Source organism: Sceloporus undulatus, chromosome 4 (genome assembly GCF_019175285.1).
Source record: "Sceloporus undulatus isolate JIND9_A2432 ecotype Alabama chromosome 4, SceUnd_v1.1, whole genome shotgun sequence".
NCBI lineage: Eukaryota > Metazoa > Chordata > Lepidosauria > Squamata > Phrynosomatidae > Sceloporus > Sceloporus undulatus.
The window spans coordinates 212,119,389-212,136,678 of record NC_056525.1 but is presented as its reverse complement, the minus strand read 5'-3'; the positions used below and the strand labels follow the sequence as shown (position 1 = coordinate 212,136,678).

At 39.5% G+C, this 17,290-nt stretch overlaps 1 protein-coding gene across 1 annotated transcript in view; it reads right to left on the bottom strand.

Annotated features, from left to right (window-relative positions):
* The window catches only part of ZBTB10 (zinc finger and BTB domain containing 10), a 33,750-nt gene that overhangs the window by 13,388 nt on the left and 3,072 nt on the right, over positions 1–17,290 (bottom strand). Inside the window, exon 2 of the mRNA XM_042462967.1 lies at positions 6,342–7,230. Coding sequence (XP_042318901.1) covers positions 6,342–7,230 — 889 coding nt within the window. The remainder of the gene's footprint in view (positions 1–6,341; positions 7,231–17,290) is intronic.

Genomic DNA, 17,290 nt, shown 5'->3' with positions numbered 1-17,290 from the left:
GTTGTGCCTAGTCCAGACCTTCAACAGAATCTCCTCAACTACATCGCATGTTCATAAAAAGCAATTTCTTGAATCCCCCTGCCCCCTTCTGTCAAGGCTGTTCCATTAGACACAGGGGGTGAAACAATCACCCCTTTCCCTGGATCAAAGCCACGGCCCCATGTAACCCTGTGGAGCACCGTAAGGCCCCCCCCCACCGCCATGCCGGTTGGCACACGGCATGATACCTTGGGGGGACTGGCATGGGCTGGCTGGCGTGCATACGCCATGCCCCACCAGGTAAAGCAAGTCTATTTAGCCCCTTACTTAAAACTTTTCACTTCTCTAATGTCCTCTCTAGTAACAGTGACAGAAGCAGATTTTTATCTCTTTAAAACATCCATGATGTTCATCATCCTTCATCCTATCAGGAAACATTTTTAGGTCATGTTCATCTACCATAATCAGGCTTCCTGTCACCAGCAAAAAGTTTTCAAAAAGCAGCAGTAGTCATATTACTATTTTCTCCCTACAACCATCATAGTGAGCATTCGGGAGAAACTTTATGAAATCTGATGGTATCATAATAAGTCAACAGATGACTTTTAGAGAAGTATATGCTCACCTAGATATTTAACATTTTATATTTTTATTTATTGTGTTGTGGATCATGTCTCTGTACAGTTCACAACTTGCTAAATGTCTGGTGTTTATCCAGTACAATGCTGAATAAATAAATGGGCTATCCTCGTCATTCACAAATATACTTATATAGTGGCCCTTGGTATCTGCTGGAGTTTGGCTCCAGGACCCCCCATGGATACCAAAATCGTGGATGCTCAAGCCCCATAAATCAATGGCAAAAACATGGTGTTCCTTATAAAAGCGAAAATCAGGTTGTTTTTTGGAATTAATGTTTTTAAAATATTTTCAGCCGTGGATGCTTGAATCCTGGATAAAAACCCACGGATATAAGGGCTGGCTGTATTTACAACTTAGTATGTCGCCTTCCAATCACTGTTGAAGACAACTATCCGAGAGAAGACACTCAAAACAGGAAGGATACTGGGCTGGATAATGATGTAAATTACATTCTATTTCCATATTTTGTCATTTTTCCACACAGATGTATTCAGAACAGAATAAAGAACTTCCTCCAAAACCAATTGTTTTCCTGCACTCCAGATAACATCTGTGAAGGCTGAAGGAGTAGCAGAAGGAATGGTACAGCCCTATTTTTCTCACCAGAAATGGCATAAACTCTGACTCAAGTATATCTATGAAAAGACAAAGGCACAGTCGCTCCTCCACTTTTGCGGATTTGAATCCGCATCCTCGCCTGTTTCAGGCAGCAAATGGAGGGGACAAATGGGTGTGCGCTACCATTCAAGCTAATGGGTTGAATCTGGCAATTTCCGTTTTCGCGGAATGGATCTTGCGAAAATGGAGGCTACTGTAATTCTATTTTCAGTGCAGCAAGAAGAATAAACGAGGAAGAACGTTCCTTCCCAACACTGACTGTTAACTGTCCTCCGCTTCCATCTTAGTCCTCCCTCTTCTATCATGGGTTAATCCATCTAAGCATAGTTTCAAAATATGGTCACTTTATAGATACACAAGTAATCTAGGCATGAAGAGAATGGAGAGAAGTATGAAAATATAACAGTACTGGAATATTCCAATCCCCTTTCGAGGCAATTTCACAGGCAATCAAAGAGTAGATAAGTAACTCAGACCAATAGAGCAATTAAGTTATACAACACAACAACAACAAGTTTATTTTATTTATTTTTTAAGCAAAATGTATAAATTTCCATTCACAGCAACCACAAAGCAGAACAAACGCTTCCATTGTCCTTTTGATTCTTTCGCAAAGAATAGAATACAACAGGAATGCAAGCATCTTGCTGTAGTTTGCAGAAGGCACAGAAATCTCACAATGTCCTCTTGCTAGAGAGAGAGGGAGGGCGAAAGCTATGCTAAAGATATCTAAGTGGTAATTTTTAGATTGTAAAGTGAAGTGAACCCCAATATGCAGCCTCAGAATGCTTTTTTAACCAGCCCAAATTCTTAGGAGAGGGGCTCAAAGCATATTACTGCTGGAAGGTGAAGAGTAAGAAGCACTTGAAGTCAATAGCTTTTGAGTCAACACAGATCTGACTGGTGTCAGGACAATTCTTACCACAGTATAATTCAGTGGGCTTTACCTGTAATTCAGGTAACAAATTCACATTGCTTTTGTTTCAACTACTATCAATGGCTCATAAAAGCAGCATCATGTCTATTTTATGTGCAAAAAAAAAGGCTAGATTTTAAAGAAAACTACCAAGGATTTACAGTACAGTGACTCTTGTTGCCACTGGGGCTGGCTCCAGACCCCCCATGGATACCAAAACTGTGCATGCTCAAGTACTGTTATATTGGATTTTACCTGTATTGTATGTTTTTATAATCTTGTAAGCCGCCTGATCATTTTTATGGAAGGGCGGGGTATAAATAAAATATTATTATATTATTATATTATATTATTATTATTATTTTATTATTATTATTATTATATACAGTGGAGTAGAAATGGTGTCCCTTGTACAAAATGAAAATCAAGATTTACTTTTGAAAATTTAAAAAATATATTTTCATGCCATGGATGGTTGAATCTATGGAAACGGAGGGCTGGCTGTATATGCATTATGAAAACGAGGGACACTTGCTCTCCTAGTGTTTTTCCCTTGTTTTCCAGTAGAAAAGGTAAAAGCTTTTTTTAAAAGAATGAAAGCTTTGAAAAGTTTTAAGTATATTTTGGCAGTCCTGTATCCACAGTATGGGTTCTACAAGTTATTCCTTCAGAATTTACAATGTACGGTACTGACAACTGTTGCATATCAAGGAATATGTGGCCTTCCAGATACTGCTGACTGAAATTTCCACAATTTCTCAACAATGGCTAGTTGGTTTAACATCTGGATGGCCACACATTCCTTGCCCTGACCCATATAGTAGGCGCCCCATCTTTAATTCGTTTGAGTTTCAAATTCATTAATCTTCTGCAGTGTATAAAGAAATTGGTCTAGAAGGAGAAAAAATAAATCAAGAAATATGCTAAAACATGCAACAAATGAGTAAGCAAGATTTCAATATGTACAAACCTTCATTTCTCTAAATTCCATGGAAAATTCAGAGAATCAGAAGTTATGGTTTTCTGCAATGTGGTCTAACTAGAGAAAATCTTGAGGTGGAGATATTTAAGGATATACAGTTTATTGTTTAAACTGCATGAATAGGTTTCATGTCAAAAATGTTGTTAAATTACTGTGTTGACAAATTAATTGAAATCTTCAGAAAATTTGTTTAGTATTATTTTTAAAGGCAGCTTAGAGGCTGTATTTCCTCTATTACTGGATTAATGGGGGATAAAGACAGAATTTTTCTAAAGACCAATTCCATACTACTCAGGAGCTGATGGATTCTGAAGAATATACATTCCCTTCTTCCCTCAACACACGCCTAGCACTGGAATTGTAGTTTCTTCCAACTGGTCCAAATGAGACCTAAAACAAATTAAAAATGGCGTATGCTCCTGTTATTCATATGACAATGTTTTGCTACCGACATCCCTGTTATAAATACACGAGTCACTATGTCAAAAACAAAACTTCTTCTGTTTACACAGAGTTGGCAGCGTTCACTTTCACCTTTTATTTTATTCCTACTTAACTTTATTTCTCTTCCCTACCTTCAAAGCTAGAATATATCATGTACCTTCCAAGCAACAGACGTATTCTCTTTCTAACACTGGGTAGACTTGTATTAATTGTCTTATTCAAGGCCCATTTTGTATCTCTTCCAAGGTCAAACAAGCAGTAGAATTATGTAAATGTTACACATAATAATTTATATTTTAAAATCAGAAAAGTTTCTATCTGATATATTGGCTGGTTACTACCGGCATTTTAGTGCGTGACGAGCACGCACTAGGGTTATAAAAGGGCGGGTGCGGTAGTGTGTGCCCGTCACGCACTAAACGGCGGCGGCCTTCCACAGGCCGCCGCCGTGAGGACGTCACGCCGCGCCGCCTCTACACGGGGCGGCGCGGACGTGACGTCCCAATCCGCGGCAGGGCGCCTAGGGCGCCCTTTCTGCGGACCAGGAAGGAGCTCCGTTTCAGAGCTCCTTCTGGTCCGCGGGCCGTTTGCTTCGCTGGGCGCAGCCTCCAGATGGCTGCGCCCAGCGAAGCAAGGGAGAAGGGGCCAAGCGGCCCCTTTCTCCCCTCCCTGCCGCCGCGGGGTGTCCTTGGGGCTTGAAGCCCCAAGGACACCCTTTTCAGGCTGCGGGGAAGTGCGTTTTGCCGCTTCCCCGCAGCCTGAATAGCGGCGGATCGGGGCCTCACAGCTGCCGGTGTAGCCACTGAAGCCCCGATACTCCGGGGAAAGGGGCGGTCCAGACCACCCAAATGGGTGTCTATAACCCGCCATTGTCTGCATTCATCTCTAAAAATTTTAGCAGGAAGCTGTCAACAATGAAGCAGTCTTCATGGAGAGGAAAACAGATCTGAGAATTTTAGTAGTCAGGGGAGGAGGCAACTTTAGCAGATCCAAGGTCCAATTCTCTCCTCCAGAGGTCCTCTTTTTATTTCTGCATCTTTAAGACTGGAAGTCATTATTTTTGTTTTTAATTTTAAAAAAATCCAAGTCCCTCACCCTTTCCTAACATGTTAAGACTTAAACTTTGCTTGAGTCTAGGATAATCGTACCCTAAAAAGCTTCCAGATGCAGCAGTTATATATTTGACCTGAAAAAACATGGAAGGGTCCAAGGGACATAAAAATGGCCTGAGATACACATTATCCCACTCTATATATATAAAAATATAAAGAGGAAATATGAACACGTTAGTCGCCACAATTCCAACAACGTATATGTTGTTGTGTGCCTTCCAGTTGTCATTTACTCATGGTGATCCCAAGGTAAACCATACCTATCACAGAGTTTTTTGGCAAGATTTAATCATACGGAGTTTGGCTTTACTTCCTTTGAAGCTGAAAGATAGTGACTTACTCAGTGGTCTCCATGGCTGAGTAGGGATTCAAACCCTTGTCTCCAGAGATAAAGTCCAATGTTCAAGCCACTATAGCAAGCAGGCCCTGGTCATCATTTATTACATGGGGACATAAATAATCACTAGTATGCTAATTGGGACATACCATAATTTGCATGGTCTAATAAGTAGCCCGGAGCCAGTGTGGTGTAGTGATTTGAGTGTGGGTTAGACTCTGGAGGCCAGGGTTCATTCCAGCTTGGCCATGAAACCCCAGATAACATGGGCAAGTCATATACTCTAAGCCTCAGGGGAAGACAAGGGCAAACTCCTCTGACCAAATCCTGCCAAGAAAATCCTATGATGGTCACCTTGGGTTGCCATAAGTCAAAAATGATTTGGAAACACACAACAACATAGATCAGGGCTAGAAAAACGACAACACAAACACACACCACACAAACCTGCTATTATTTAGCACAATAAGAGCCCGTACAGACAGGCCAAATAAAGTTGCTTCAGGTCACTTGGATGTATGCATTTAAATGATGCATGTGTCCTAAGAGGCCAGAAGCGCGCCAAAGCCACACTTCTGGCCTCTTAAGATGTGTGGTGCATTTAAACAGCATACCTCCAAGTGACCTGAAGCAGCTTATTTTGGCCTGTCGTATGGGCCCCTTAAGCAGCTAAAAAACTACAGCATTGAAACTTCTGTTATGCCATTAAGATATAATGTTCACTATTACAGTACTTACCAGAAGTCATTTAGACACTAGAGCATACAATATTTCAGTCTTGTCTTAGACTTTTGCAACACTCAGCTACCTATCCCACCCATGTTTCACTCACAAAATTGTCAAGTAAAAGAAAAAGTATTAAGCATTTCACATTCAAAGATACAAGTGATAACTTAAGACACAGATAAAGACTGTTACAGACAGCCAAAATAAAGCTGCTTTGAGTCACAGTGGAGGTATGGTGTTTCAATGAAGCCATGCGTCAAAGAGTCCAGAAGTCGCACCAAAGCCACGCTCCAGCCCTAGGAACCGGAGCATGACTTTGGTGTGGCTTCTGGACTCTTAGGACGTATGCATCATTGAAATACACCATACCTCCACTGTGACTCGAAGCAGCTTTATTTTGGCTGTCTGTAACAGGCCCATGTTACTTCAAAATTTACTACCATTTGTATGTGAAGATTTCCAAGTGTCATTCATCTGAGGTTCACATTTTTCCACTTGTAGACATTGTTTTAGACAGAATGTTATGTCAATTACCTAGTTAAAACAAGCTTTAATATATAACATGTCTATTCTCAAAGTATTTACCTGCTTCTTCTTTGATGAACTGCATGTCTTCTGGGTACTGGATTGATGCTTGTGGGGTTGAGCAGTCTTCTAATGTTTCTTCATTACTGGGTGGAATATTGTAAACAAACCTTTTTGCAGCTTGGTTTTTCCTTCTAGCTTTTCCGGGTTCTTGAAGCGATTGTCCCTGTGAGCCCATATCATTCCACACAAAGACCTTCCCCTCTCCTTGAGATTCATTTTCAGCCGTTTCAGGTGAGCTGTCTTGAACCCAGTCATTCATTTGGTAATTGTCAGATTGGCTTTCGTCAATACAGTAGCCATCATTTTCAGTTTTTATACTGCTTGCCAAGTTAGTAAGATTTCGTGTGGCCCAAAAACTAGCAACTTTCTGATCCCTTGAAGACAACCCATCCCTACTAACAGACCTTCTATTGTAATCCACAACTACAGCTTCCGGTGCTTCTGATTTTATGCTTATATTTAAGGCATCTTTGATAAAATTACGACAGGATTGGACAACCTCTGTCATTTGAAGGTAGCTGGCCACTGACATCACTTCAATTGCATTCTGACTTGTAAGCACAAGGTTACCAGAATACAAAAAGTCCAAGATGACAGAAAAGCCTTGAACAGCAACAACATCCAAGTAGGTAACAGTGGTTTGGTTACGGTTTTCTTTGTTTGTAAAGCAATACAGAGTCTTGAAGTAACGGCTGCCTGCAACCAGGATATTTTTGTGAGCCCTGAAGACTCTTCCGCTCACCACAATACTGACATCACAGAGGATGCCCTTTTTTCTCTGCTCATTTAATTCTTGTAATAGTTGATAGCAGTAAGAGTTCTCATTTGGCCTAATGTTGTAATCATAATCTCTCTCATTAGCCAATTCCGATGCAATTTCTGATTCCTGTAAAAAGGAAAAGGAAAAATAAATTATCATTTAGGTACTGATTCATCTACTTCTAAGCTTGAACTAAATAACAACTGTCTTTATTTCCAACATACCAAATATACAGCGTATGTATATTTAGATTTAATGTTTAGCCCACAGTCACACAATCTTTAGGTTCCACAATATGATTGTTAATAAAAATGTTAGCATAAGCAAACACATACCAATAGTATTCAGCTATGCTTCACTCATTATTTCTTAATATCACTTTTACAGTTTGCTAACAACTAGACTATTTTATAATTGTAAACTAGATATACTATATTGAGAATGCAATCTCGTGGGATTTCTAGGAAAGGAGAGACTGGCACTATTCCTTTACTGAAGTATACAACTGTGCTTTCCAGAATTATGTCTAGCCAACACTGTGGTACATCTTTCTTAATACAACCTTGTGAGTTGTGGGGTTTTCTTTCCAACTTACAGCCTGTATTTCTAAAGCTATTCTTCTTAGCTTTCTTAGAAGAAAGGTTTTTAAGACAGGATAGGCAAAGCCTAATGATATGTCAAAAATTAAGATCTCTTTCTCTGAACTTTCAAGAGCTGTTATCTGGGACACCACAAGTGCATTAAATCTCCTCCCTGATAGTACAGCTGATTTTAAACTCTTTTTCCCTCTCAACGGCTTTGATTACTGCAGTTAGAAGAGACTCTCTGTACATATTTCAGATTGCAATGAGGCAAAATAAGACCAATACAGTACTCCATCTGTATCCATAGTTTCATTTTCCACAGTTTCAGTTACCCACAGTTAATTGTGGTCCAAAAACATCACAGTAATAGGATTAAGTACTATCCATAGTTTCAAGCATCCACTATTGTACAAATATTTGGAGTTCTTGATCTTTTCTTTATAGGAAGAGCCACACGCACTTTTGTTGTCTAATTATGACAGCAGCCAGCCAGCAAGAGAAATTTAATGTGAATAAAAATATTCATAGGTTTTGTACACTAGTGGCACCATCATGCTTTAGTCTATTCATCCTTCTGACTCATAATTAATCCTTCATACCCATAATTCTATCCCTCTACCTGTTCAACTTTATGCAGAATATATCATATGAAGAGCAGGGTTAGACTCAGAAAAAGGAGGAGTGGATATGGAAAGAAAGGACATCAGCAATCTAAGATATGCAGATGACACCATGCTACTAGTGGAAACCATCATAAAATTTGGAGCAATTAATAAAAAAGATGAACGAAGAAAGTGCAAAAGCAGGCTTGCTGCTGAATATAAACAAAACAAAAATAATGATCACAGAGGATCAAGTTCAATCTAGACAATAAGGAAATCAAAATAGTAAAAAAGTTCCTGCACCTTAGATAAACACTGATAAAAACGGAGTTTGCAATCAAGAAATAAGAAGAGTAAGAATAGGAAGGGCAAGATATATAGCAGAGCACTAAAGTCAGAATTGTCTAAACCATTATATTCCCCATTAGCATGTATGGATGTGAGAACTGGACAGTGAAGAAAGCTGGCAGGGAAAAAAAATAAATTCATCTGAGATGTGGTGCTGGAGAAGAGTGCTGAGGATACCGCAAACAGCCAAAAAGACAAACAAATGGGTCCTAGAACAGGTCAGGCTTAAACTCTCCCCAGAAGCAAAGATAACATAACTGAGGCTGCTGTACTTTAGACACATCATGAGAAGGCATGAGAAACCAGAAAAGACAACAATACTAGGGAAGGAAGTAGGCAGCAGAAAGAGAGGAAGAGTACACGCCAGATGGATAGAGTCAATCAGAGAAGTCACAAGCCTGAATTTGCAGGACCTACCAGTGGAGGATGGAGGTCTTGGAGATGCCTCATCCACAGGGTTGCCATCAGTCATGATCGACTCGAGGGCAGTTAACAACCCATAATTAGCATAGTGAAACAGATTCACTATTTTTCTTCTTTTTTTAGTAAATAGCTTTTAGAGGTTGTCCCATAAAAGTCATGAGTTCAGCTCTTTTCACATACAAATAAAAGGGAAACTAGAGTGGTTTGAAATATATTTAACTTGGAAATTTCAGCTTCTGATTAAGTCAATCCCCCATTCTCCTCTACACAAATTGATTGCTGGGTATTGTTTGTTTTGCCTTCTTGTGCAAGCAATTCATCAAATACATTCTCACAATTCCAAAACACTATCCTTCCATTATGTCGGCCTACAAGACAAACCAAATACAGCCGTTTTTGTGGGTAATCCATTCCGAACCCCCCCTGCACGCAAAAATGGAAACCTGTATATATTAAAGCCCCATTAGCTTGAACGTCGACGCGCGCCTGCCAATGGGGCTTGCCGTTCCGTGAATAACTGAGACTGTGGACTTCAAGTCCGCGAAAACGGAGGGGCAACTGTAGTCTCAGATATTCTTCATTGTACTGTCCTGATACTTCTCAATTCAAAGTCCTTCCAAGGTAGTGTCTCCCATAGTAGTGTCTCTCATAGCACCCCACTGGAACTCTCACAGATCTCTTTAACCTATGCAGCAGGAAAATGGGGGAAAGGAAAAACAGTAACACATACAACTTTGACGCTTTCCTTCAAGACCATAGTTAGTGGCAGAGGTTCATCAGCACATTTACAGCCTAATTTTATCCTCAACCCAGCACATGTGAGTGCAAAGCCAGAAGATTGGATATTTCAGTGTTACAACAACTGATGTATCATTCTAACTAAATGCAGCTAACAGGATCAAGGAAAATGTCTTTGACAATGTAACCAGTTCATTTGTTAATTACATCATACCTAATTAACATTTCAGCTACTAAGTGATTGTTTGGGTCCAACCTACATCTTGCATGAGCATAAGACATTTAATTGAACAAATGGCATGCCTTTCTACTACTTTCCTCCAGCTGTAGCTTAATAATCACACTCTTGTTAAACAGGATCCCCTAATATTTGGGGGTGACTTTTCAGGTGTCCAGTAAATGGACACTAAAGTTCTATTGTATACAGGGACAATGACATGTGCTTCACTGATCTTTGCATTAGCTTTCAATCTACTGGTATAATCTTATTTACTATGCAAGTTATGCATCTACTACTTTTGCTGATGTTGTTGTGTGCCTTCAAGTGGTTTCTGACTTGTGGTGAACCTAAGGCAAACATATCACAGGGTTTTCTTGATAAGAATTAGTCAGAGGAGATTTGCCTCTAAGGCTCAGAGAGTGTGACTTGCTCAGAGTCACCCAGTGGGTTTCATGGCGGAGTGAGGATTCGAACTCTGTTCTCAAGAGTCATAGTCCAGTGCTCAAACTACTACACCATGCTGGCTGCTGCATTACAGTTCATCCTAAATAGCAAATGACTACACAAGTGCAAGAGGACTCAAATGTATTTCACACTACAAGTCACATTCAGACATAAGCCGTACTAACACCACTCTTTTTCCAGAATCCTAGCAAACCGAAGGCATTAGAATGAGCAGCAGAAATTGGTGAATGGTCCACAACAGGACTTTCACCCTCTCTCCTCCTACCTTCAACCTTCCAAGGCACCAGAAAACCTGCTCTTACACCATTACCCAATACACCAGAGTAGAATGCAAAAGGGAAGAAATTCTGAAACTGGACACCTACAAATCTAATATGTAATTTGACTTCTGGGGTACATCAAATCCCATTTACTAAGAGTTCATATTTCAACTATGTTGTTTCTAGTTTCTATCTGGTTTACTCTCCTGTTTTCTCTTCTATGGCAATACAATAGTGGAATGAGATATTTTAGTAAATGTGGGATAAAATATGTCCCAGTCATTATTTGTTTTATTTGCTACACATACCTGAAGTGGCACTTTGGATATGACTGTGATGCTTAGTATGTGACAGGCTAACTCCTTACTAAATCCCTCTGCATCCAAGGACATTACTCCCAGGTACAGACAAGACTGGAGTTAAAATGCCACAAAACCAAGTAAGGAAGAAAAAAAGCAAGCCAAAGCTTTATTAGACGACAATGAAATAATTTTCAGATAAATGTTTGGCTACCAGCAACTTTTTGCCCTTTTGGGATTAACACCCATCCATTATTACTTAACTGTCAGTAATTTTAATTACCAAATTAGTTTCCCTTTACAAGCCCTAAGTATTCAGGTACAACTGTGCTATGAGTATTTTTTTTTCTGTGAAGCTACATCATTACTACAGCATTACAACTTTAAACAACCAATAATTCTGCTTGATGTATTTTATTTTCAACCCCCCACCCCCCCAAGATATTTTTAAATTACACAATTATGTTATCTCTGGTCCAAAATATACTACAGAACTAATCCAGTTTGGGACCATTTTAACTGCCCTGGCGCAGTGCTAGGGAATTCTGGGAATTGCAGTTTATTGTGGAACCAGAGCCCTCTGACAGAGAAGGCTAAATGTCTCACAAAACTAGAATTCCCTAGCACTGAGCCAGGACAGTTAAAGCAGTCTCAAACTGGATTATTTCTGCAGCGTGTTTTGGACCTCTATTTTTAATCTGCAGAAGTGGCAGTCCAGCACCCCACCTTACTCAATCAAGGCACATTTTGTTGCTCTTCTAGATGTGTATCTATCCATGTAACAAAAAGAACAAAAATCATCAGAATCCATAAATACTACAAGAAAATAACAAAACTTATTTCATAGCAATCCTACAAAGTTTCCCCCCACAAGTATCTATGAAATATAAGATGTATGGATAACAGGGTTTTAATTAGCTTAACAACCTAATCCCCAAACTTATCTTCAGACACAAGCCTATCAGACTGGAGACACATTGTGCACCTATTTTAGGGGTCCTTAAACTGAAGAGATCAGCTGGGCTTATTTAAAAGACTATATAGCACATGTTCGATTTTATGAGCATGAACAATATTAACATACTATAAGGGAATTTTATAAAACAACAGGATTTAATATGATTTAGTATGGCATGATGGGATAAACTAATACTGTACGTTAAAAGCAATTAATAACATTTTTCTTATCTGTTAAAACTATTCAGGTAGCCTGTCTCCAAGAAAATATTGTGACTGAAAACCTAGGAAGCTGAAAGTGAGATAAAATTCACAATGGGAGTTCTGGGAACAATCAGTTCCAGGAACTACAGACAGAATTTAAAAACAAATTGCAGAAAAGCAATGAAAATCATACAGTATGGCTTCTCATATTTTCTATGATTAATTTTTGTTTTTGCAAAGTAAGTTGTAAATGCTGTCTTTGCCACCACATACATTTATCAAAATGCTTAAATGCAGATGCAGCAGCTACAAAGTATTATAAATAAGTTAGATCAGATTTTTCAACTATCTTAATTTTAATGCTTGGGGACATACTTTGCATGATACACCACTTTTAATAGACACCGTCATTCAGATGAATAATCCTGGTCCTGATACAAATAAACAGATTTTTATGTAATTCTTCAGCAACTTAATATGAATAAAGACACAAGTGAATCATAAGGAAGATATTTTTTTTGCTGGAAAAAAGGACAGTGTACAGAGAGCATAAACATCAACCTAAACTAGACTTCTTGTTGTGTGCCTTCAAGTTCTTTTTGACTTATGCAGATCCTAAACTGAATCTATTACACGGTTTTCTGGGCAAAGTTTTTCAGAGGGGGTTTGCTTTTGCCTTCTTCTGAAGCTCAGAGAATGTGATTTACCCAAGATTAGCCAGTGAGTTTCCATGGCAGAGCAGAGAATCAAATCCAGTACACCACGCTGACCTCTCCTAAACCAGCCTGGTGTTTTCTAAAATCCAATAATAATGCTTTTAAGCACAAAAACCTGAATTATAAAATGGAGAACACATTTATCATATACAGTATTAACATTCTGTGAAGTAGCTGAAGCCTCAATAGCTGCCTGTGGTATACCAAGTGAGAGTTTGTAATGCACCAGGATAGAGATCAATAGGAATTATACACATTTGGGCTGAGCTTTGAAACTGATCAAAAATCTGTAAGCTATTACTACCTTGTCTCACAGTGAGCAAATCTACCATCATACTGGACTACAAGGAAAATACCTTGAAATCATAACACAAAATCAGTACTTCCCATTTACCTCTCCAGCTTGAAACTCAGGAAAAGAAGATTCACTGCACTGTGTTGTGCCTGGATAATATTTTCTGAAGCACAGGACTACAGAGAATGTACACCAGGGGTGGAAGTGATGTTGTTAGAAATATAACTCCCATCTTCAAATGGTAAGGAGTGCTAGACACTGCAATTCAAAACCATTAAGAGGGGCACAATTCCCACCCACTGCAGAGGAAATTCCATAGATACTTTATTTCTTACTCTTCCATCAGCCCTTTTAACTAGGGCAGTAAATATCAAAAAAAAAAATCTTTTTTCCCCAGTACCTCTAAGCATCAGGTAATGCTACATACTCCACAACACATTCGCCAGCTCCAAATGGCTTTGGCTGGATAACATGGAAATGCGTCTGCAAATGCCCAAATGCTCAAAACCTGCAGTTTCTGGCAAACAGGGTGGACTGGTGTAAAATAAAGCCATTTCAATTTGATTATTTAAGTCAGCAAGAAAAAAGGATTATTTAAATCATGTTTTGCATTTATACTTCATGTAATTCCTAAATAATGGTCTGAAACTGACCAATGAACCACCTTAATCTATAATTACAACAGTTTTTCTGTTTCATTCTCAAAGTACATCTTCCCTCTTTTCTCATATGTTCCCTTTTTCTCTCTTAGCAATTAGCAAATAGTTTTAAAATATTTTCATGCAGGGCCTCTGAAGGTCAGCATCCATGACAATTTTTGTGCAATGGTAAATTTTCTAAAGTTTTATTATTTGTTATTATTTATTAACTGTAGGACTAACACACCTGCATCCAGATTTAGGTTTTGTGCCATTATTTAGTAGAAATAAAGTAAAATATTTAAAAGTCTTAAAAATCCATTTTTAATAGAATTGAAAATTACCGTATTTTCTGGCATATAAGATGACTGGGCATAGAAGACGACCCCAAACTTTTCCAGTTAAAATATAGTTTGGGATATACTTGCCGTATAAGACTACCCCTCTTCCAACGCACCAAATAAAAATTAAAAAAACATCAGATTTTATTTCAATATGGTACTTTTAATTCAAATGCTTATGACATGCAGGTACTTAGCAGGAAAACTTGTTGTATACAAAGCCTGCTTGGATTGGTCAGCTCTCCCTGCCTGCCCAGCCCTCCCTGTCTCCAAGATTTTCTTCTACCATACTTGTACAGCGCCAACCTTGCTGCTTTCATACAGTCGCCACATACGGAGGGGATGTGGCCACGGCCGTTTTTGAGCTCCCCTCTCCATATGCAGCAACCACAGATTCTCCAGTCCGGCTTGGAGGTTTCAGCACCTGCCCTATAAGATGACACCTGGTGTATAAGATGACCCTCAACTTTTGAGAAGATTTTCTTGGGTTAAAAAGTAGTCTTATATGCCAGAAAATACAGTAGTTCATTTTAACCCCGCCCCCCCCCGAGTGTCTCAACATGCTCAGAAGGGGGAAAGGATCGGGACAATGGGGGGGACAGAGTATTAAGGGTTATGGTATTCTCTAACATCCACCAAAGTAATGCACTATCATACCTTTGGACCTGACTTGTGCAACATTGCTATCAACTAAAACAGAGTGTTTAATTTTAGGCATGGAAGACCAACCTCACATTCCTACAGATATGAGTATCTTCAGGTGGCTTTAAACATGTACTTGTCTAGAAGTTAGCTTTAGAGGAAAATAAGTTTAACATAGCATCTGCTGGTAATGTACGTCTGTGGCTGGACCATCAAGTTCCACTTGGCCAAGATGAAGATTTCTATCTCAGCTATATCTGTACATCCTTTGCTAGCTTCTCATTTTAACTTAACATATGTCAAAGTGCTATCCTAGAAACTAAAATGCTTGAGTAAGCTCCCAGAAATATAACATGTATAATCACATTATTTTACTCAGCAGAGTCCAGAATATAACACAGAAATGTTATCACCCACATCCAGGTTGTCAAACGTGCAAGCAATATGTGCACTTAGAGCCTGTACAGGCCAGCAGTATATGCCGGTGTGGCAGCGTGGTGTACGCACGCTGGCCGCCCCTACTTCGGCGTCACACCGCACGCCCAACCACATGGCGGGAGGGCATCATGGCACTCCGTTGATGCAGTGTTTAATTGCACTGTGCCAAAGGAGTGCCAAAAAGCCTCTGTGGCTAGGGCACCCTTTTCATGGAAAAGGAGCCACTTTTTGCAGCTGCTTTTTGTGCGTGGAAAGGCCACATCAGGGACACAATCCAGCGAGGAAAGGGGCAGCATGGAGCAACCCTTCCGGCTGAAGTGCTGCTGAGTATAGTAATTAATAAGATACTTACTAGGATCAGAAAAATCCATACAAGACACAGATGCCACAACTGTAGACTCTTGATAACACAATAGGAATTTCTCACATTTTGAAATTATGGAATCTTTCTGAATATTAGTGTAAAACAATCCAAGTTATGCAATACTGCAAATATGTACAAAAACATTCAAAAAGCAATTCATCTGGCTTCTCCCCACAAAACTACTGTGGTGAAAGTAATGAAAACAGTCTGAAGCTTCCTATGTTACTTGACAGGTTTATTAAGAGACTGCTGTCACTGCGGAGGTGTTTCAAGAACTCCAAGGAACTTTTAAAAGTTTCACTTTGCCATCATTTACACACTTCTTGCTTGACTATTCGTGTGCCTTCCAAGAATAGGTTGTACTGTGTGGACACATTGTACATATGAACGGTAGCACTCACACAGGTGTGACAAAATTCCATGTCCAAGGAGAATGGATTAGTATACAGCCACATAAGAAGTCTACATTCCTACAGTGATCAAATACAGATGCCCTGCTTGAAGAAATTTAACTGTATCATCTGCATCTTTTACACAGGAGGCACACATAAGTTGTGAATCAGCATAGCATACTGGTTTGAGTGTTGGACTACAACTCTAGAGACCAGGGTTCGGATCCCACCTCAGCCATGAATCAGCCATGTGACCTTGGGTAAGTCACATGTTCTCAGCCTCAGGGGAAGGCAAACCTATTCTGAACAAATCTTGCCAAGAAAATCCCATGACAAAGTTGCCTTAGGGTCACCTTGAGCCTGAAATGACTTGAAGACACACAACAACAACAACAACAACAACAACAACAAAACAACACACATCAGTTAAAGGCAGGATTACTATTAAGAGAACAGACATTGTTAAACACTACCATTATGGAAGCTCAAACTTCTAAAAAGGTTGAATTCAGAGGCATAGCTGTGTTAGTCTAGAAAACCAGTATGCAAAAGGACCTTTGAGACTAAGGCTGCATCCACAGTGCAGAAATAATCTGTTTTAATTTCACAGTGTAGAAATAAGACAGTTTGACTCCACTTTAACTGTCATGGCTCAATGCTATGAAATTCTGGGAACTGTCATTTGTTGTGGCACCAGGGCAAAGCTCTACCCCCAAAACGTCATAACACTGAACCATGGCAGTTAAAGTGGGGTCAAACTGGCTTATTTCTACACTGTGGATGAAGCCAAGGCCCTGGTAGCACGAGCTTTTCGTGTGTGTGTGTGTGTGTGTTGCGTTTGAGGAAAAAGGCTCAAGTCTACGAAAGTTCAGGCAACCAGCTCCTTTCTCTCAAGTCCTAAACACACTGCAGAAATAATCCAGTTTGAGACCGCTTTAACCTCAATGCTAGGGAATTCTGGTAGTTTTGTGAGACATTCCGCCTTTTCTGACAGAGAGCTTTGGTGCCACGGTAAACCACAACTCCCAGGATTCCCTAGCACCCAACCCACTCCGCTCATCCCATCCTTTTTTTAGAAGTCTGAGCTTCTGTAATGGTTTGTCTTTTAACAGTATCTGTCCCCTTACCATGGTAATTTTGGGAGAAAGGTGGCATAGAAATAAAATAAATAAATACACTCATCCTTCCATATTTGTGGTTTTTGCAGATTTGATTATTCACGGATTTGATTAACATGTTCTCTCTAGGAATCTCTAGGTC